At 36.8% G+C, this 21,815-nt stretch overlaps 2 protein-coding genes and 1 long non-coding RNA gene across 7 annotated transcripts in view; 1 reads left to right on the top strand and 2 right to left on the bottom strand.

Moving 5' to 3' along the window:
* LOC132094702 (receptor activity-modifying protein 1-like) overlaps positions 1 to 2,050 on the bottom strand; it is a 36,922-nt gene extending 34,872 nt beyond the window's left edge. The window contains exon 1 of the mRNA XM_059499359.1: positions 1,551 to 2,050. Within this exon, the coding sequence (XP_059355342.1) occupies positions 1,551 to 1,596 (46 nt within the window). The 5' untranslated portion in view covers positions 1,597 to 2,050. The remainder of the gene's footprint in view (positions 1 to 1,550) is intronic.
* The window catches only part of LOC132095125 (band 4.1-like protein 5), an 83,050-nt gene that overhangs the window by 39,905 nt on the left and 21,330 nt on the right, over positions 1 to 21,815 (bottom strand). For 2 of the 5 annotated variants that reach the window (XM_059499901.1, XM_059499904.1), the window contains exons 12-26: positions 20,517 to 20,686; positions 19,498 to 19,604; positions 19,063 to 19,081; positions 17,983 to 18,022; positions 17,409 to 17,533; positions 13,335 to 13,480; positions 12,272 to 12,363; positions 11,775 to 11,903; positions 11,521 to 11,585; positions 9,783 to 9,905; positions 7,651 to 7,732; positions 6,651 to 6,728; positions 6,431 to 6,490; positions 5,899 to 6,023; positions 4,556 to 5,125 (exon numbers count right to left, since the gene is read on the bottom strand). In XM_059499901.1, coding sequence (XP_059355884.1) covers positions 5,059 to 5,125; positions 5,899 to 6,023; positions 6,431 to 6,490; positions 6,651 to 6,728; positions 7,651 to 7,732; positions 9,783 to 9,905; positions 11,521 to 11,585; positions 11,775 to 11,903; positions 12,272 to 12,363; positions 13,335 to 13,480; positions 17,409 to 17,533; positions 17,983 to 18,022; positions 19,063 to 19,081; positions 19,498 to 19,604; positions 20,517 to 20,686 — 1,428 coding nt within the window. In that variant the 3' untranslated portion in view covers positions 4,556 to 5,058. Of the gene's footprint in view, positions 1 to 4,555; positions 5,126 to 5,898; positions 6,024 to 6,430; positions 6,491 to 6,650; positions 6,729 to 7,650; positions 7,733 to 9,782; positions 9,906 to 11,520; positions 11,586 to 11,774; positions 11,904 to 12,271; positions 12,364 to 13,334; positions 13,481 to 17,408; positions 17,534 to 17,982; positions 18,023 to 19,062; positions 19,082 to 19,478; positions 19,605 to 20,516; positions 20,687 to 21,815 lie in introns of those variants that run through there. The other 3 variants (XR_009422422.1, XM_059499902.1, XM_059499905.1) reach the window with 3 other exon arrangements.
* On the top strand, positions 3,016 to 8,440 carry LOC132095127 (uncharacterized). The gene is made up of 3 exons (XR_009422423.1): positions 3,016 to 3,175; positions 6,195 to 6,326; positions 7,611 to 8,440. It is a non-coding gene; the product is annotated as an uncharacterized LOC132095127 (long non-coding RNA).

The following is a 21,815-nucleotide window of genomic DNA, read 5'->3' as shown; positions in this document are numbered from 1 at the left end:
TATTAATTCAAAATAATTGGGACATTTTTTCCTTCAAACATATCAATTGCCTAATTTACCTGAATGCACCATAACATACAAAAATATTAAGCCCATTTTGACTAGTAAATATTATAATCAACTGTATAAATATAATATTTAAAAATCATTGGCTAAACTTAATCCATTTATTTAAAAAATACATTACATTTATCCCGCAAACACAAAATCAGCTTTTGTTGACTCTTGCCTGAATTCATGCTAGCATTACCTTTTTAACATGAGAGCTACAGAAAAGTACTATTTTTGATTGGAGGATAAAATTCACAATCATTTTTTATTTATATAAATCCAACCTAAAAAATTAATGCTGCAAGATAAATAAATAAAATAAATAAATAAAAATCACTAAATTCTCACTCCCCTTACACCTTACTAAAACACTCCCAATAGACCACTATCAAACAGTTATGATTGATGATCAGCTGACTTTCTCAGACCACATTGCTAAAACTGTCCGATCCTGCAGATTTGCTTTATTCAACATCAAGAAGATTAAGCCCTTTCTTTCGGAACATGCTGCACAACTCCTTGTTCAAGCTCTTGTTCTGTCCAGGCTGGACTATTGCAATGCCCTCTTGGCAGGTCTTCCAGCGAATTCTATCAAACCTTTACAATTAATTCAGCACGCGGCAGCAAGATTAATTTTTAATGAGCCAAAGAGGGTACATGTCACACCTCTGTTTATCAATTTGCACTGGCTTCCAATAGCTGCTCATATAAAATTCAAGGCATTGATGTTTGCCTACAAAACTACCACTGGCTCTGCACCCATTTACCTAAATTTGTTACTTCAGACTTGTGTGCCCTTTAGAAGCTTGCGTTCTGCAAGTGAACGTCGCTTGATTGTGCCATCCCAAAGAAGCACAAAGTCACTTTTACGGACTTTTAAATTAAATGTTCCCTCCCGGTGGAATGACCTCCCCAAATCAATCCGGACAGCTGAGTCCTTAGCCATCTTCAAGAATCGGCTTAAAACCCATCTCTTCCATCTTTATTTGACCCTATAACTTTCATACTCACTATTCTAATTCTATTCTTTAAAAAAATCTAACTACCTTTCTAATCTTTTTATATTCTATTTTCTTTTCATTAATTATGCAATTGTATGTGTGTGTGTGTGTGTATGTGTAAAGACCTCTAACACTAGCTTGCTCTATTCTTTTTTTATTCTATCTGTTTTCTTTATTTTATATTACTTAAAATCCCATGCTAGGTGTACTGTGTTAACCTAACTGAGACTTGTTATAGCACTTATATATCATTGCTCTTTTTGTTGTTTTTGATTGCTTCCACTGTCCTCATCTGTAAGTCGCTTTGGATAAAATCGTCTGCTAAATGAATAAATGTAAATGTAATGTAATGTAAACAGATAAACAAACAAACTACTTAATAGTTTCGTTCTGATTTGTTCTAGCTTTCTTGGGCGTTTTACAGTCAGTATGAAATTTCAGAAACAAACATAATAGGTTGAAAAGCAGACATAAACAGGACAAACCAGTTCAACTTACCAGCTAGCAAGAAGAAAAGCGCGTGTCTCCACGACACTGATGCCATGACGTGCCAATGTCAGTCAAAGTAACTGAAGTTTGTTGATAGTCGATTAAACAGCTCTACTTTTGCGACACTCGACACATCCTGCGCGTTTGACAGCTAATTTTGCAGACAGTTTCATTCAACGCTGAATCTCCACAAAAGACGCCGAAGACAGAATCCCTCCGTTCCTCTCAGTCACCATGCCATGCTTTTTCTAAAGTACTGCTTTAGTACCGAATAAAGCTGAATGCGCAGCTGGAATGGGTCAGTTGAAGCGTGCTCAGGAGTTCTCTCTGAACTTGAAGTCGCTCGTGGACAGGCGGGCTGTGCGTGCGCTCCAGCGCGCGTCAGGCGCACAAATAAACGATGTGAGCTGTGCTTGTGGCAGCAGTAAACGCGAAGCCACCTCCCTCACGACTCATTAACTTACGCTGGCTAATAATAAACATGAACAAAATTAATTAGAGGAGTGAGGGAACCACTGTAATTTACGCTGTGCTGATCACACCAGAAAACAATAAAGGAAAAAACAGGGCAAATCCTACTGCGTCTGTGCACATACTTTTTAAATGTAATAATATAATAATTACACCGACCGCTATTATCTAATGGCAAAAATGTAAGAGTTCCAATGGACTGACGCCAATTTTCCTGTCCAGATGAAATGTGATCATTAAAGAGAACCCACTGAAAGAGGGATTGTGCGCTTTCTGTGGTCACGATCTGAATTACAGGGGGAATTACCAACCATGATTAATTGGACAGAGATAAAGCATTACATTACTTCTAATAAGAATAACTAATGGGTTAATAACTGGGGCTTCGAGTAATGTTGAATGAACAGAATTAAATAAAATCAAGGAATTTAACTGAATTCCACCGGTAACATTTGTGCCTCGATTTCAGATGAACAGGGTTACTTGTCTGCTGTAAGCAATTTATTTGGTACTAAATGTTTAAATTATCTATTTATTATTAATGTATTAAAACTATACTTTCTATAGGGTATTTTTGAGCAAATAAGCAATTGACTCGGTAGTTTAATTATGACCAGGGATAAATAAAACACTTTCATTTTTTATGATAATAATTATATTAGTAAAGTAATATAAGTAAAATAAGCATAAATATGCAGTTAATAAACTGTTAGAAATCGCAAGAAGCGCGAGTCTTAAGCAGTTATCTGCAATTGTTTCTGATGTTGTCTTTTTTAAATAAATTAAAACATTTGTTGTCAAACGATTTCCTTAAATATTAGGTGAACAAAACATAGGCTACTTAAAAATGTCCTTAAATATGAGGTGAACAACAAGAAGAAAACTGAAAAAGTGTCTTGTGAGATGTCCTTTTTATGTAGGAATTAGGACTGAAGTGTGACTCGTGAAGAGCTCTGGCTCCACCTGCTGCTCCACTGCAGACCTCCGCCACACTGACAAACAACTAGATTCTCACAGATGTAGACTTAAATCATTTCTACGGTTGTTTAGTCCATGGAGGCTCTGAGTCCAGGAAGTGACGGCGTCATTTCTAGGTTCAATCAAGCAAAGAAAGGCACACGGTTATGACCACAACTATGTCATTGCAGAGTAAGGATTTTTATGTTTACTTATATATTTTTGGAACAATTACATATTCTTCCTTTGGGAATATTTTACTACACGTAACCTGAATGAAATTCTTTTTTTCTGCACAACTTGGTGTAAGGTTTCTTCTTCCGGATCAAATCTATTACAGTTTATTCCTAAACCTAAAAGTACAATCATTGTCAAGTGCATAAGGTTTATTGAATTTTCTCTATATCGCGTAAGCCATATGCACATATGTTTACCCACAAATATTGGATTAATATCAGCTATATGTATTTTAAAATCATCTATTACTTTAAAGAAAGGAATTGGGGGTCAAAAATTATGCTAAGAAACTGTAAGTAAGCCATTCATTCTTTTTCTATTTTAACAAATTTAGTAGGTAAATAGAAAGCTGTAACATCTAAATGACCAAATTAATAACAATAATCTCCATTTCAGTCACATTAAGATTAAATTTAATAGTATCTCTTGGTCTATATATACACACACACAAACACTGCATGCACATAAAAGCACAGCTCCAATAACTATGTTAAAATATCTTTTACTTGTGGAATATCACATTATACAAAATGACAGGGCTTACAGTCAGTGTATTGATATAAACAGATCATTGCTGTGACATCTACAGATAATTTATATACCGTATGTAAATAAGCCTAAAGTGTGAGACTTAGAGAACAAAATGATAAGCATATCAACGGATACTAAATTGAGCACTTCCACTAAAGTCTAGAACTTTAGAACAGGCAAGTCAGAACTGGCAGACCATATAAACAACAGACGAATAATTATTTACAAGATTTAACTACATACAAATTTCAAATAATTCCAAACATTTGATCCCAGTGATTTCAGATCCAGTGATTATACCAATTACGTATTTTTCAGTGTACTGAAAAATAGCAGCAAATGCTTGTGGAACACTTTGTGAAGGAAGGGTCCATGAAAGGCCTCTTATTTGCAGTAACAATTGACACAGTGAATAACAGTTTAGTTTGTTTACATGGTCCAAGTCTTTGAGCCAGTGGGTGACAGAGGTCTCAGCTGCTCCTGTGTCTCACATAACATCTAACAACACAGCGAAGCACACTTAAAAACTGCACTTACATACTACACAGAACACCCAGTGAAATATTTCAACTAAACACAGTAGATGACAAATTACACAGTAGAATCATGTTATGTTGTAATTTGTCCATGTATATTTAAAATCTTACATGAGCTTTTAAAATAAGGCAGGTCATAACTATTATGTTTGGATAAAAACAGCACTGATAAAACGTTCAAACAGCAAATCTCGGTTCAGTGACTTCATGAATGTAGTTGCCCACAGCTACACATTAGTGCGCTAACAACTGCAGTTTAGAGTACATTACTTAAAAGTGTAATAATGAATGCAGCTACTTCATAAAAACATAGAAAGCGAAGCAAGAGAAAGGCAAAAAAGCTTAAAAGATTTTTTTGTAGGAAAAACTACTCCAGTTCTAAAAACAGTAAATGATGCAATGAAGCTCTTTCACAGTCATCCAATCAGAGAAGATCTAAACAGGAAGAGGACAGCAGGTGGATCACACATTCTAGATGATCAAACATCCCATCACAACACAGGACTGGATCATTCATGTGCTTCAGTATAGAGTCACTCAAAAGAGGTATAAAAGTTATAAAAGGAATGGTGGTCCCCAAACACTGGACCCTGTTGTTAGCCCCTTGTGCACTTAGATCATTACTTTTATACTTGGTCATCAGCGCTGAGATCTTGCTTTGCGGATGCCATCTGTCAAAAGCCAGCAACCCCATGCATGCCCAGAGTCCAGTTGTCTGTGGCTGCATTGTCAGGGCTTTTGATGGTCCAGTGACAGGTGCTGGGCATGTGCTCAAGATTTCGCTCTCAGAGTTCAGTGGTCAGTAGGCCTTTGGGCTTGTGGTTGTCGTCCTTGATTGGGTGAGCCACAATACTGTCAAAATCAATTCAGCAGTTGGCCGTTACAATCAGAAGCTAAATAAAGAACAAACTTGAACAACTCTTCAGTGTTTGAAGTTAAAGCAATTTCTGGTGCACTAAAAGCTTAGTTTTGTTTGCAATTAATACAGTATGTCACATGCAAAAACACATTGTTCAAATGTTTGGGGTCAGTATGATTTTTATTTAAGAAAATACTTTATTCAAAGCAAGGTGGCATTAAATTTATCCAAAATGACAGTAAATATATTCATAATGTTACAAAAGGTTTCTATTTGAAAAACTGTTCATATTCATTCTATTCATCAGAGAACCTACAGCAATTATAAGAAATGTTTATTGAACACCAAATCAGCATATTTGGAAGGATTATGCGCAATTGAAAACTGTAATGATGCTGAAAATGCAGCTTTGCTGTCACACGAATTAAAAAAACAAAACAGAAAATAGCTAAGTAACAATATTTCACTGTATTCCTGTTTTTTTTCCAATCAAATACAATCTTGGTGAGCATAAGAATGAGATCAAAACATTAAACAGATCTTACTGACCCCAAACTTTTGAGTTCTAGTAGATCTAATTGAATACACTACTTTCAGGTGGCTCTCAGTGGAGAAACACCCACAAAATGGTAAAATTACAGCATGACTCCTCTTAGTTTTTATCATCTACCAAGCTGAAAATGGTAAATCTGATTGCTTAGGAAAGTAGTAGGACAACTGTCCTCAACAGAGCAGAGAAAAGTAATGGAGCAGGGATTAAACAAACCTTGCGGCAATCACATTGTGAGTGTGAGAGAGATGTGGGAGTGAGGAGATAGCGGGCCCGTCAGGATGGTGAGATGATGACATCTTTGCTGTACAGTCAAGGAGGCCGTTAGTAAAGGTGCCAGTCTGCTAGAGGCGAGAGAGGAAGCAGGGGGGCAGTCAGTCACTAAATCTACAACTAGAAATGTGAGAAGTGAGGGTAATAAAAATGTACACTCCACTGAACGTGTGACTTGATAGTGCATCAACATCATCTGCTGCAATATGAAAGCTTATTCTTAATCTATAAATCTACAGAGTGCATCTAAATATGAAGAGGCATCTCTGTGCAAACGCTTTGATAAAGTAGCTGTTGTTCTACAGTGATGCATGGATCGGTGTCTGGAGACCTCACCAGGAAAACAGCTAAAAATCTACAGTCGGTTGGAGGTACTCATTCTAGATCTATCATATTCAGAGTATGCAATCAATCCAATATCAGATTTTGTTTTCATGTAATATCTTCATCTGAATGATTCAAGAGGTCAACTCACTATAGGTGCTGAAGCTGGAATGATCCATCGAGGAGTAATTGTGGGTTTGGGAGCTGGCACCTATGTCCAAAAAAAAAAAATTATAGAATATTAATACTTCAACGATGTGAAAACATCTGAAGAGAACAGGCATTGTTGTGCCATACAGTCAATTATAGAGCCAAACGTTTGCTTACTACAAGCATTACAAGCATATCGTGAGCTGCAGTGCTGAACTTACTACAGGGATGGGGTCTGTGAAGTCTATCAGGTTATCAGTCAGAGGGGCTGTCAGCGGCTCAGGATCCTGAACTTTGACCTGCATTGTAAAAAGCCACATGCTCTAAAGCGTATGCCCACCAACAGCACATTCAATGACTACTGTAGATCTACAGTTCCTGCAGGATGTGTCAATGCCAGCAAGACATCACAAAAAGTGATGCTTTTGTAATTATTTGAAAACCAAAACCTTTAACAGAGACAGAAAGGGAGCATATTTAACATAAATGGATACAAATATAAGTAAACAGTAAATGTGGCATTGTGAGGTGAATGCAAAGTGGCCCAAGTCCAAAGAACCCACCCTCAAGTTTCTGTTTTTTTTTCTTTTATGGTTTCACTTATAACTTAATATTATAGTCATAATAGTTTTGCGTTGCAGGAATAAATCCTGAAAACGCAGAAATAAGTGCACTTTGAGTTCCATCATCCCTAAGTCAATGGGGTTTTGGTTATATGCCTGAGGTGAGATCTATGGTTAACAAAAGGTCAGCCACGTTTTATTCTATAACAAAATAAATACAGTAGTCAACTACTGTAATAATTGTATTTAGGCTTCAAAATTTGTGGTCATTTGTGAAGATTACAAAGATAAACATTTAAGTACCATAAAAATGTATTGGTCACATATCTTTCTGCAATAATCCAAAAGCAAAGGGAAAAATTCCTCTTGGCTTTTTGTCGAGGGAACTAGGAGGATGTTAACTAGGGATGTCATGCCTGCAGTACTCTATTGGCAATCCTTATGAACCACTGAGTAATCAGCGAAACCTCAACACGCCGTTATGAATGTTTGACAGCCAAAGAAAATAAAAGTGATGTTTTGCTGGATTTATTTTCCCTGTAAAGGAGAGCATGTTTCAGTGGTGAGTGAGTTAATGATAGTGTGTATATTGACAGCTGCTGTGGACTCTTGTTACAGTGTGCCAGCAGCTGGAATGGCATTAAGCCACTTCTGTTACCTTGGATGACTGGGCTTCATTCACTGGATCCGATGACAGAAACGGCACAGAAGAGATAAAGTCATCTGCCTTCTCTTCCAGGCTGAGGACAGACAATAAACTGAATGAGCACTCTCATGAACAAATGCGCTTCCAGTCTTTTTTCTTGACTGAATCTTCAAGCTGCTATATATGTTAAAACAATGGTGGCTGTAGCTGTGGATGAAAATGTTCTCATACCTCTTTCCTGACCGAAACAAAAAAAGTATTCAGATCTTTTCAATAGTGATGGAGCATATCTGAAAAGAGCTCTGGACACAAGCCTTTTGATTTTAAGCACTGGAAATGAGGAAAGGACATTGAAAAAAAACGTCTCAAGCTATTCATTAGTGTTCATTCAAAGGAAATCACACAGGAAATCACATTGTTCACCCTTGAATGAAACCTTCTGAACACCTCTTATGACGTGTTTGAGGAAATGACTTGGGGTCACTTTGTGATTACTGTTAAATTATGGGTTTGAGTGTGTGTACACACTCTGGACGGCTTCCCACCAGAACAGAGCAGCCTTCCAGAGAGTCCTGACAAAATGCGTACCATTGTAAAGGTACTAATTATTTAAACATTTGGCAGATGATTTTGCCAGTGTGTGTTTTCCCTGTGAATAAAACCCATCATTTTGGTGTCTGAAAATTGAGTATCTGATGTAGGCATCATAGTGAATTATAATTTAATCTTTGGTTCCTTTCCATATTACCTCATTTTCATACTGTATATAATTTCAACCATCAGTCACATGATGTTTATTTGATTCTACAGACATCTAATTGTAAATGTGACGTTAAACAGAAAAAGAAAAGCTTACACATTAAGACACATATTTGACATGTGTTTCTTATATCACGTGACTATCGGAGCTGAACGGTTGCAGGTCAGTGTACACAGATAATCGTGCAGTCAATCTGTGGCATAAGTACATGTGGTTACATAAGAACATCTTTCCAGTCAGACCACAGCCATATGTCCCATCTGTAACTACACATCAACAGTTGACACTAGATGGCAACAGTGAGCTTTTAATCACTGGCTACATTAAGGAATGTGCCGGCCTTAATAATAGAAACAGTCTAGGGGCATGATCTATGAAATGCTGTCAATTCGAAAAATGAAATTATTTATAATTTATTTTAAAGTAGCAACTGAAGCAAATTTGTTCAACCTCTTTTTTTGATAACATTCTTACTAGTTAACATACACTACTGTTGAAAAGTTAAAAAGGGGGTTGAAAAGGGACAGCAAGTTTATCTTGATTACCAAGGTTGGATTTATTTGATCAAAAACACAGTAAAAAAAACAATAATATTATTACAAACTGTTGTCTATTTTAATATTTTAAAGTGCAAAATGCACATTCAGCAGCTATAATTCCTGTGACGGGAAAGCTGAATTATCAGCAGTCATTACTCAAGTGTCACATGATCCTTCAGAAATAATTCTAATATGCTGATTTAGTGCTCAAGAAACATCTTATTACTGCCTGATTATCAATGATGAAACTTTTGTAACATTATTTTTTGTCACATAGCATTGTCTTGTTTTTTGCACAAATCCTCACACAGTAATGTAAAATGAACAGGACAGATATGGCAGGATAAATTATTTGGCTTAATCATACCAAAAATAAATAAATAAATAAATAACAGCATAAAAGATTTCATTCTAGCTGTAACAAATATCTTAACGTGCTGCTTAATATTTTTGTCAATTTATTATTTTAAAAGAATAGCATTTATTTGAAATAAAAATCTTTTGTAACAGTTACATGTATTTACTGTCCTTGCTGAATAAAAAAACATGACTACAGACTTTTGAATTGTAGTCTAAGATCATATGCCGTTTAAAAAAATAAAATAAGTCCTGGCTTGTTGATGGTAGGACCAGGTGGCCCCTTTAATCTGGGTGTGCCCCAGTTTCTGCCTGTCTGCTTGCGCTCCACTGCCTCAGACTCTGTCCCAGGAGGATTACAGGCCCACAGGCTCACTCACATGGCCCTACTGTGTCTAAATCCACACACTCAAACAACAAAGTAATTCTTCTTTGTAGTACAATCTTCTCGCTGTACTCGGAGTAGGTTTCGTGTGCTGTGGACTCACCTGCTGGTAGAGCGGGGCAGCAGGCCAGGCTGCTTGAGCAGGTCCCAGGACTCCTGGCGCTCCGCTCTCCCACTCACTGGCAGGGAGGATGTGCTTCCCATACGCCCCCCACGACCCATCAGTCTGATAAAGGGACAGACAGGCATTACCACCCACCATCTTTTCATTATTAAAAAATTATTTTAAATAACCATGTAACAATGTAAATGTTTGTGCCCAAATGTTACAGCAAGACAAATACACTATATTGCCAAAAGAATTGGACACCCCTTCAAATGAAAAGGTTTGACTACTTTAGTAATTTCCATGAGTACAAATCTAAATATTCAAGCATGCAATGATATATGTCTACATATTTGTTGCCACAGTTTTGGAAATGCCTTTTTCTGTTCTAATGAAGGGGGTGTCCCAATATTTTTGTCCATATAGTTTATGTACAAGTCATTGGGGTTTGGTGATGAGTTTTTGGCTCAAGGTCTGCATTTAAAGTCACACCAGAGCTGCTCAGATGGAATTAGGAATTACAAATTTCTAACGGAGCATGTTGCATAACGACTTGACCAGACCCTTGTCATTTCTAGGCTGGACTACTGCAATACTCTTCTGGCTGGACTTCCATCAAGCACTATCAAACCTCTACAAATGATTCAGAATGCAGTGGCACGACTGGTCATCAATGAGCCTAAAAGAGCTCATGTTACACCTCTCTTTATCTCCTTGCACTGGCTACTGGTTGCGGCTCTCATCAAGTTCGAGACATTGATGCTTGCATATAGAACAGCCACAGGCTCAGCACCCACCTACTTCCATTCACTTATACGAATCTACATCCCCTCCAGAAGTCTGAGATCTGCTAGTGAGCGATGCCTCATGGTACCATCACAGAAAGTCTCAAAATCACTTTCCAGAACATTCTCATTCCTTATTCCTGGCTGGTGGAATAATCTTCCCACCACTATCCGGAATGCTGAATCGCTGGCAATTTTCAAGTGACAGTTGACACAACTTAACTTAATCCTAAATTTAAAAATAAATAAATAAATAATCTTTCTCTTTATTTATTTCTTCTCTTTCTAGCTTGTACTTATTTGAACAATGCCTAAAACTTGGTATTACGAGCACTTCCTGTGTCTGTTTGCCTCTTTAAGAATGGCTTTAAGTAGCCCCCAACTGTAAGTCGCTTTAGATAAAAACATTTGCAAAATGACAAAATGTAAACGTGTCCTGTCCAAACAACTGCTATAAAATGAGCACACAATTCCCTAGAATAACACTATGTGTCTTAACATTAAGGGTGTATTCACACCTGTCTTGTTCGGTTTGATTGAATTGAACTCAAGTTCGTTTCCCCCTTTGGTATAGATCTTTTGGGCAGGTGTGAATACAGCAATCGCACTCGGGTGCAGACCAAATAACCGCACTGAGACCCAGCTGAAGAGGTGATCTCTGCCCAGTTCCAAACAAACTCTAGTATAGTTGAATGAATGGATGAGCTTAGCACATTGTTGTTTTGTTTACAATTTCTGGTTCACTTGCAAAAAGAGCAGCATGAAAGCGAACTGCACCAAACAAAAGAAATCAACATTGTATTTGGTCCGGAACAAAACAAGTGAACTAGCCAACATTTCCGGTGTGAATACACCCTAAGATTTTTACTCATCGAAATTACTCAAGTAGTCAAACCTGTTCATTAGAAGGGCATGTCCCAATACTTTTGGCAATATAGTGTGCATCATACCTGGCTGCTGCCTCCTGCAGGTTACAGTTCTTGTCTGGAGTCAGTCCAAACTCATCTCTAGAATCCTAAACAAAGAGATGACCATTTACAGAACATAAACAAGAACTTTATGCATAACACGTTGAGGTCGTAAACAATGTATGTAGACATTAAATTAGACACTCTTCCTTTGAGGAAGACAAGCAGCCAACTGTCTGAGTGGAGATAAACATTAACATCAGGTGTAAATGGGGCCTTTGATAGTGCTTGAATACCTTGAGCGCTGCCTCTGCATGAGCTTTCAGGATGTTGCTCTTGAGTTCCTCAGGACATCTGAGCTGGTTCAGGACAGGACTGCTGCCCTCGCTATTCAAACTTTTCTCTGTCAGTTTCGCCACTTCTTCCTGCACACAATCCAAAGCAAGTGTTTTTATTATGAATTTGTTTGCATTGTATTTCTGTCTCTTTGCTTAAAAAAACAGTCCAGGCTGAAATAATCATCAGCTCTTTATAGCATAATACCTTACATGGCACTGAGCTGGAAAAGATATAGAGATCAATGAATGCTGTAATAGCATGAGTAATCACCTTTCCTATTCACACTTAATCTAAATTACATCCTGAGGTTAGCGTGGCACTGCAGCCAACACAAGCTCTGCTCCTTGTATTTCAAGATGCGGTGTGTGGAGTGGGGACATACTGCAAAAACACCATGTGTAAGAAGCTCTGTTCTCTGTGTGCATGTGTGGGTTTTTTGGATGGCGGAACTGACCTGGTTGTTCATGATGAGGTTAACGTTTGTTCTGGCTGGAGCAGACATTGGAGTGTTTTCAATCTCTAGTTGCTTGAGCCGAGCTGCAGCCTCTGTGGACGAGAACAGATTCAGAGAGCATCATTAAACAATGAGAGGTCAGACAAGACAGATGGAAACACATCTGCATGTGTGGGGGTTAAAACATGCTCACTCTGGAGATAATCAGATCACACAATAGATAGGCAGAGCATGAAAATAGCATAACTATACAGACAATAATCAAATAATAGATTAAAATAATGCAAGTTGTACTTTGTTTTATAAAAGCATAAGAAAAAAAATACATCTGCATATGTATTATTTTAAATTAAAGAGATAATACATTTATTGGGATCAAAACAAAGTAAAATTAGCACTGTTGTGAAATATTATTACTATTTTAAACAACTGTTCTCTATTTGAATACATTTTAACATGTAATTTATTCCTGTGATGCAAAGCTGACTTTTTAGCAGTCATAACTTCATCATCAGTGTCACATGATCATTTAAAATCATTCAAATAAAATTATTTAGTGCTCAAGAAACATAACTTATCAATGTTGAAAACAGTTGAGCTGCCTATTAATTTTGTGGAAATCATAATACATTTTTATAGAATTATTTTATGAAAGTCCTAATTGTCATCTGTGTTCCGTTTAAAGCCTCTTTGCTAAATAAAAGTATTAATTTATTTACAAAAATAAATAAAATCTTACTGCCTACTGCCTCCAAACTTTTGAACGGTAGTGTATTTGTGATTGGCACTAGCCAATACGTTTTTATTTATTATTCTGAAGTGGAGTATTCTTGAAGCAGACTTAAAAATACAAAAACTTTTTGTGTTTCAGTTTACAAAAGCACATTTATAACATTTATAAAATGTAAATGATAAAACTGTTTGGATTTTTTTTTATAATTGTTGTGAACAAATAAATAAATGTAATTATCACAAAAATAAATTAAATATGCAAGACGAACACTTGCATAAAACAAACATTTCTGCCAGTGCGTCCCACTGTATCTGTGATCTATTATCTCACCGGTCAGAGAGAGGGTCTCCTCTGCGGCTGTGCTGGCGGTGGTATGAGCAGCACCTGCTCCCACATTTTCTGCTGTCACCATGGGAACAGGGGCCCGAAGAACCTCATCTACGCTCGTCTCCAAGAGGTCAGTCACCAAGGGCATACTGTAAAGAGTGAAAGGGTTAATTACCATCTGTCAATTACAGGATGTAACCCTCTATATGCTGCTCGAACAGGGTCCACATTGGTAGATATATGACAAATGTGACTCACCTGGACAAAAATGCTTGAGGCCGGGCCGAGACTCAAGTTACAGCTATGCAACAGCACAGTATCACATTTCAAATATGCAATGTTAAACTTAAAAAAAAAAAAAAAAAAAAAAAAAAAAAAAAAAAAAAAAACCCTAAAAGATAGTGTCCTCAGAAGCAGATGGATGTTGGGCGATGGTTGGGCAATGAATATGTATTTCTATATCTGATGTATTGCACAACCCTAACGGCATAATCAAGCCTTTACAAAATGAGCAGAGCCAGTCATTACTGAAGAACACAAAAGGAACAGGACCATTATCTAACACAGTCATATGCCAACTGACCACACACATTCCACTAGATCTAGATTAAAAGACCACACGCACATTAGTAATGTCTGTACTAGAATCACAAAACGCAATGTATTTCTTCCCTTCCTGAGTAAAATGAGGGAGGGAATAGAGTCACATTCCATAAATGACTAGAATGAGATTGACTTTTAAAGGAGACTTAATAATGGACACGTCAGTCCTTGCCATGCTGACTAAAACCACTTTGCAAAAAAACTTCCACCTTAAGACATGACAAGTCATTTACAGAAATGTACAGTAAAACTTCAAGAGAAACTGAAACATTCAATGGGGAGTTCTGTTTGTTAATTTTAATCAAACGTCTTAAAGCCATGTAAGATGCATATGTCCTTTGGTTATAGTACTGTAGACAAATCTAAAAACAGTGTATACTGCACAACACATTGTCAAATGGATAAAAATTATTAATTGCCCAAATAACCAAATGATTACATAAAGACATACTGAAATAAGATATAATTATAATAGCACTTTCCACAAATAAGAAAATGAATTTTACATTTATCTGAAATAGTCCATACAAAGTCCCAACTTAGGTAGGACTGTTGCCCGCTTTGGTGTTTTAGTTCTTTTATAAATGTTTATATTAAATCTTTATTGTTAAAATAAAATTAAATCTCATATTAATATTTAGCTTGACCTCTTGAAAGACAAACAACATCTTTTTAAAATATTTTATTTTTAAGAGATTTATATCCCACTTAATGTACCCTATTTGTGAAAAGCGTCTTATATCTTTGTTTTAAATGCACATTAGACCTAAAGAAAAGTGTGGTTATGATGATCAAGGCATAATTTAAATGTCAAATAAATGCCAACAGGATATTTCCTGGGTGACAAAGCTGGTTAAACAATGTCCAAATCATTCTAAATGAAAGTACAGCCACAGTAAGGATTTCTGGCTTCTTCCATGAAGGTTATCTCATCTCTCTGGCTGGTTTCAGTCTCAGAGGGAAAGAGTTTAGCCCAGGTAGTCTTGCTTGATCTCAGTCAGAGAATATGCCTTTTATCCCAGTGTTCCCTGGAGCTCAGTTTGTATCTGAGGAATGCGGGGGTGGAGGGGCTGTGGCAGCATCCGTGTTGGAGAGGAGGTGCCTGTTGGTCACGCTGGTGTCAGTGATGGGATTGAGGGGGGAGTGAAGCCTGGATGGGTCAGTGGAGGTGGGGGGGGTGTTAGCATGAGGGACAGGAATACTGTAGAGTCTGAGGTGCAGAAGTCAAAAAGGGTAGTGAGCAGATCACAGGACGAAACAAGAGGTGAAATTCGAGGGAGCTAAGTTTGAATGCACTTAAAGGCATTTCCTGGTTAGAAAACTGCACTGAATATAACATGAGTTTGTAGTAGACTTCTCACTAGCTATCTGTCTAAGTCGCTAGACAGAGCAGAAGTCCAGACTGAAAAAAATAATTTAATAAATTATTTTATCTAGAAAGAAGGCATTAGTTTATTGGATGCAAATGATTCCTTTAAATCCATGCTTGTTTCTTAAAGTGAAAGCAAACTAATAATAAATCCAGTGCTGTCAAAGAAAAATACAAGTGCTCACTGCTCCTGACTAAATAACATTCGTAGCATCAAAAATTATTAATCTATATTTCATTTATACAATGAAGACTATGCAGTGTAGGCCTATTTTTTTTTGTTGTTGTTAATGTCCCAATTAAAGTATACAATGTGAAAATTTCATATAAAATGGTCATGTTATATATTTTGGTTGCATTTGTGAGTTAATAAAAATGTAGATGGTTGTTTAAAATCAAATTTTTGATATATCAATCAATATAATCAAATCGTAATCGCATCATAGAAATTTTTGAGATCGACAAATATCGCATCGCTGGGTTGAGAATCGATATCGTATCGTGACGAACCATCCGATTTACACCCCTAATTATTACTTTAATATTTATTTTCAAGTAGCATCAATATTTTATTAAATATTTACATCATCAATTATGATATTGCAAGGATAGGAACATTCTAGAAGATTCTGTAAGATTATTTTTTTTTTCGTGAGCATTGTTAATGATATACAAATGTAATGTGATTTTTATATTTAGCATGTCAAAATTCATTAAGAAACATTAAATATAAAAGCAAAATGACTTCTTGATTCATGGTGTAATTAGTTTGAAACAGTTGTTTTAATTATTTTAAAAGCTTACTATTCATGAATTAATCATTGTGACGCAAAATTAATATTTTTACTATTAATATTAATTATTACCATTAATTATATATTTTAATGATACTGATTAAGTATTATTCTTCCTAATTAAAATTACTAGTAATAAATTAAATAATTAAATTAATTAGATAAAATAATTGTTACTGTTATTATAAAAAAATAGCAAGGACATGGGAAAGCAGTTGGTAAGACAGATGTAAGGTGACAAGAAAAACGGAATTTTTAAGTATTTAAGTCTATTTACTAGTTTAGACAGGGGGTTGTGTGTTTGGTTAAGTTGGTTAAGTTAGAAACGGTCATCAGAAAGGGATGTTCAACTGTCTGACTGTTGATTTCATCTTTAACTCATCAAGGAAAGGTACTAGTGTAGTACTGAGACTATCTGTATTAGTTTTAGTTTTGACGAAGGAGAAGACCGGACAGGACAGGACAGTCACAAAGCCAAAACCAAAACCAGAACGTTGATTTCAGCTTGCTGTTATACCCCACTATTCAATTTACCCAGCTGAGATCACAGCTCTACCCCACTGATTGGGTTGGATGGTTTGGACTAGAATCAAGAACTGATGCAGAATGCAGATACTGATTTGCCCAGCCAAAGGAAACAATAACTGATCCAAAGCCGATCACAAAGACTCCCTCAGGAATGCACTGATTGGTAAAAGCAAGTCTATGAAGGCTTGAAAACAGGAGTGTACATACCTTGCCTTATGAAAAGGCCACTGGGGTTTCAGAACATCAGACTAAAACAAAGTTTAGACAAAAAAAGATCTATAACATTAAAAAACGAGGATCACATTTTCATAAGACAGACCAACATATCCAACACTGACACGATAATCCCACATCGCTGTCTGATTTAATTTTAATATTTCAAGTTTAAGGCAAAGCTCTGCACAGCACAATAATACCCCTCGGGAGACAAAGCAAGAAGGGGAAAAAAAAGAGAGCACGAGAGAAAGGCATTTCACGTCAAGAGAGAGTTTGTTATTGTCAGCCCAGCAGGCGTTTTCTCCTGTGTTGAAGCAGCCATCTGCTCAACGTCAAAGCTAAACAGCATGAAGCACCTTCAGCACCAGTCACCAGCCAGCACCACAACCTCACACCAGCTCACCGACACAGCAGCAGCAGCATCCAACAGCCCAAATATATCATTTATACAAGTGCTGCACTCTGCCAAAGAGATGTTAACTGGCTGTGCGGGGGCCTGAAGTAACAGCAGGGAATCAGATTAACCTGCTTAGAGGTCTTATTGCATTACAATTTTGAGAAGCTCACCTCCTCTTGTCTGATTGGCTGCCTCCGGGGCTCCTGGGGAGGGTTTCGATTTCCATAGGGCCTGGTGCAGACGGTGGGCTGCTAACCACAGGCATACCGGACCAGGGAGGCCGTGTTTGGAAGGGCTGAGGAAAAAAGCGTGTGGGATGCTTTAAGGTACTGCAAAAACTCAAAGCAAAACAGCCAAATAAGCAGTATATACACCAAGAAATAAACTTGCAGACTCATTCATAGTTATAAACAAAGGGGTGATCAAATGTATGCGGTCATGTTTCTTTTTATCAAGTCAAATTCATGATTAACAATTATTTATATTATTAAAATTGTGACATGAAATTGTTTCAAAAGTTTGAGATCTGTAAGACATTTCTTTTAGTCTCTTATACTCACCACGGCTGCATTTAATTTGATGAAAAACAATACAATTTTAATATTTGTGAAATTTTAAAAAAGTATTTTCTATTGTAATATATTTTAATACATTATTTATTGTTGTGATGGCACCGCTGAAGTTTCTTATTACTGGTATTATCAGTATTATCTGTATTTTTGTATAACAGCAAGAAGGTTTTACCTTTGTTTCTAATCTTGGGCTCACTCCGTTATTGTGGTTACTGTGGAAAGAGAAGAAAATGCAAGTGATATTAAAACTAATAACAGGGTTTATGAGCTACTGTTGACTGACTTCAGTAGGCAGCACAAAGATGGTCCTTATAGAGGTGACCAGAAAATGTGATCAAGTCAAACCAACACTACATCATGGAGAGCAAAGACATTGCTGATGTTGTTTCAGCATGTGACCAGATCTTTAAAAATACAAGGAGTAAAACTATGCTGTGACTAATACAGTAATGCATGAGGAGTCTTGAAAATTCCCCATAAATCAGCAACACAAAAGTGCTTGCACATGATGCTGCTCACGTTTGAAACATTAACACCAGCTGCGTCACAGTCTTTTAAGATTAAAGTGACATACTCAGTCTGACAACATGTGCTTGAGCTGATAGACTAGTGATGCATTTTGCCCCTGGAATAAGAATGAAAAACAGTAGTAGTATTACTTAATGTCTTATATAAGTGGTTCCCAACCACGTTCCTGGAGGCCCCCCAACACTGCATGTTTTCCATGTCACCTAAATCAAACACACCTGATTCAGATCATCAGCTCATTAGTAGAGACTCCAAGACCTGAATTGGGTTTGTCAGACAAAGGAGAGATGCAAAATGTGCAGTGTTGGGGGGGCCTCCAGGAACGTGGTTGGGAACCACTATGACTTAATATTACATTCAAATCATGCTTAAAACAGCTCAAAATAAAAATCATTGTTTGAAAGCACCTCTGTAAAGCACAATGATTTTACAATTATTGTACTTGTACATAAAATAATAATTTAGAAAAGCACCTCTCAAAGGCTAAAAGTCTCTGGTCATAAAATCATTCATCATTTATACAAACATCATCTATAGCAACTAGTATACACTGGTAAGCTAACACAACTGAGTCCACAGAAGCTCTGAACAGCTCTGAACAATGTGTTTGTGTGCTTTCAAATGACACATACTTTAAGACTTTTGTTGAAACAGGAAGTCACCTCATCAATATATGAGAGCCATAAGAATTCCATTGCACAATGCAGAAATGTAAAATACTTACTCTGAAAATTTGTTAGGACCTGCGAGGAAACAAAATACGCATTTTATTATGTAAGATCAGAAAGCTGAGGTAACAACAGAACAATTAACATGGAAGTGAATCAGTGTTGGGGCTTCAAAATAGTATATATGACTCAAAGCACTAAAGCAAGTTAACTATTTGAAAAAGGAGTTGCTAAAAACAAAAGCTGATTAGATTAAAATTAGTAGCAAGTAGCAAAAATGGACAAAAGACTGCACAAAAATATCTGGGGGAAAAAAACAACTATGTGATGACTGTTTCACTGTAACTAATTGGACTATTACTTGTTGGGACTAAACTAATAAATCCATAAAAATAAGTAAATACATTTAGGAAAAACCTACTGGTCCTAAATATGCATTATTTTTTTAAATATATTAATCCCCCAAGACAACACAGGACAGATTCTCTTACCTCTGTTGTGCATGGTCCTTCTAGAGTAACGCCGACTTGGTCTTCTTTCAAACGAGGAAGATCGTCTAGCTTTGTTGGCCTTAGTTGTCTGATATTCTGTCTTCCCACTTCCCACAAATAAAATAAAATAAACATTAATAAAAAACCTTCTTGATAAATCCCTGCTGACTCGATAAGACTGCAGGCATTTACTTTTACAGGCTTAGTGCAATGAAAGTCTAATGTTTTCTGAAAGAGAAAAGCCACTGTTCTTTGGAGAATAACCAGCCCAACCAGCATTAGCAAACAATTTAACAACAACAACAGCAAAAAGAGACACACACAGGTGAAATCAAAGATAAGTGAATTCATTGACGTAAAAAAATAGGTTAATTCTGGAGCAAGGATAAGTCCTAAATTAAGTGCAGATGAATAAAAAGCCTGGCCAATAGGGAGCTGAACTGGACAGTGTCAAAGCTCCAGGCTGGCAGCTGGAGATAAGATACAGTTCCATAGTTAGTACAACCAACACACACACACACACACACACACACACACAGAAATGCCTGGAGCAGACCGTTTTTTACAACTTAGCAGAAGATATTGTTAGGAGGACCGATGAAAAACAGGAAGTCTTGTCTGACCACTGGGCATGATTAGAAAGGATTTATACCAAAATTAAAAGAGAACACCAGCCTCTACTGAAGCCACTGCAGATGCAAAAGTAGAGATGTAACGCCTTTAAGAGCTTCAAATAAATTAAATCCAGCAAATTATTTACACAATTGCCATAGGATAGGAAACATTATGTGACTGCTTCCAACAAAACCAAGTAACCTCAAATAGATTTTAGTGGTGCTTTGCCATGCAAAACTTGCCTCCACAATGCTTGTTGGGCACTGCCATGAAACATAAATGCATATCGTACAGTATTCACGAGCCATTAGTGTGTGTTTCTCCCAAGTCTGTAGGGTTTTTTTTTTACCTCCGTTTTATTATATGCCACTCATGAAGGACGAATGAACTCTAGAAAAACGTACCTGTATCTGAAACGTGAGCCCATGCGTATGAACCCAGAGCGGGCTGAACTCTTCTGGACCGGGCCACGTAGGCGGAAGAAGGCATGGTGCTCTACGGCACACTTCCACAGGTGCTTGCAAGCTTTCGGATGGTCCATGCGGAAAACAAATGTGTGCTCCTGTTCTTTCCCCTACAACAGAGATAAAATGTAATAGCAATGTACCAATAATTTGTTCTCTGGTGTTACAAAAGGAATAAAGAAGGCATACAATTTTAAAATCAAGAACATGATAACAAAAGTTGTTGAGAACATATTGGCTTAACCACTGGGAACCAAAGTGACACCTTCATTACATTATTAACAGACATTTATTTGACTTTGCTAGACAAAGTTATCTTTAAGAGTACACAAATTTTTCCAAACTGCCAAAACTAATCTGCCATTTAGCTATATATGCAACTAAGGCTATATGATTTGGGGGGTGGGGGGTCCTAACTAGAATTTCAGAACAAAGGACTTGTTGTCCATGTTTACAGGGCGGTACAATGTGGTAAAAAAAAAAAAAAAAAAAAAAAATATATATATATATATTATTCCTTTAAAAATGCTATTTCAGTTACTGCTTAGAGTAGAGTAGAGCTGTAATCGGGCCATAAAAGTTAGGGCCAACAGGACCCGAGCCCAACAGGTTTTGGCCCGAGCCCGACAAATACATTTTGATTGACAGCTTTTTAAAAGTCCAAAGCCGTTTACAGCCCGACATTATTCAAATGTGCGCACACACAGCTCTTTTGCCTTTTGTCAAGAATGAGTGATTTATACATGTTTTAACATAATTTATTCATAACTAACGTAGACTAGACCACTTGGAAGTTGGAATAAAGAAATAAAATAAGTCCTCTGTGACATCTTAACATCTCAGCACTCTAAATAGACATAGGCTCATTTAGCCTATAAATAGACCAATGCACCAATAAAAATGAGTCTTTTTATTTTAAATTAAGATAGGATACATTTTTAATTAAGATAAAGGCTCTGCCGGATTTGCTTTGCCACTAGCAGATGATATTTAATAAAAGAAAAATGCTAACATTAGTGTAAATACTCCACATTATGCATTTAAGACTCAATGAATATTGAGTTATCATTTAAAAAACTTTTACTCACAGAGATTAGGCTAAGCCTACATGTTTTTGACGAGGAAAATTATTGAATCCACTGTAGATGGCTTCAGCGCATTCCTGCGCTCACTGATGGTGCATCATTATTCACTCATTCTCATTATAAACATGGTCAAAACATTTCCACACCTCAGACT

This window comes from Carassius carassius, chromosome 19 (genome assembly GCF_963082965.1).
Source record: "Carassius carassius chromosome 19, fCarCar2.1, whole genome shotgun sequence".
NCBI classification, from domain to species: Eukaryota; Metazoa; Chordata; class Actinopteri; order Cypriniformes; family Cyprinidae; genus Carassius; species Carassius carassius.
The sequence above is the reverse complement of the archived record's forward strand: the minus strand, read 5'-3'. Positions and strand labels throughout refer to the sequence as shown.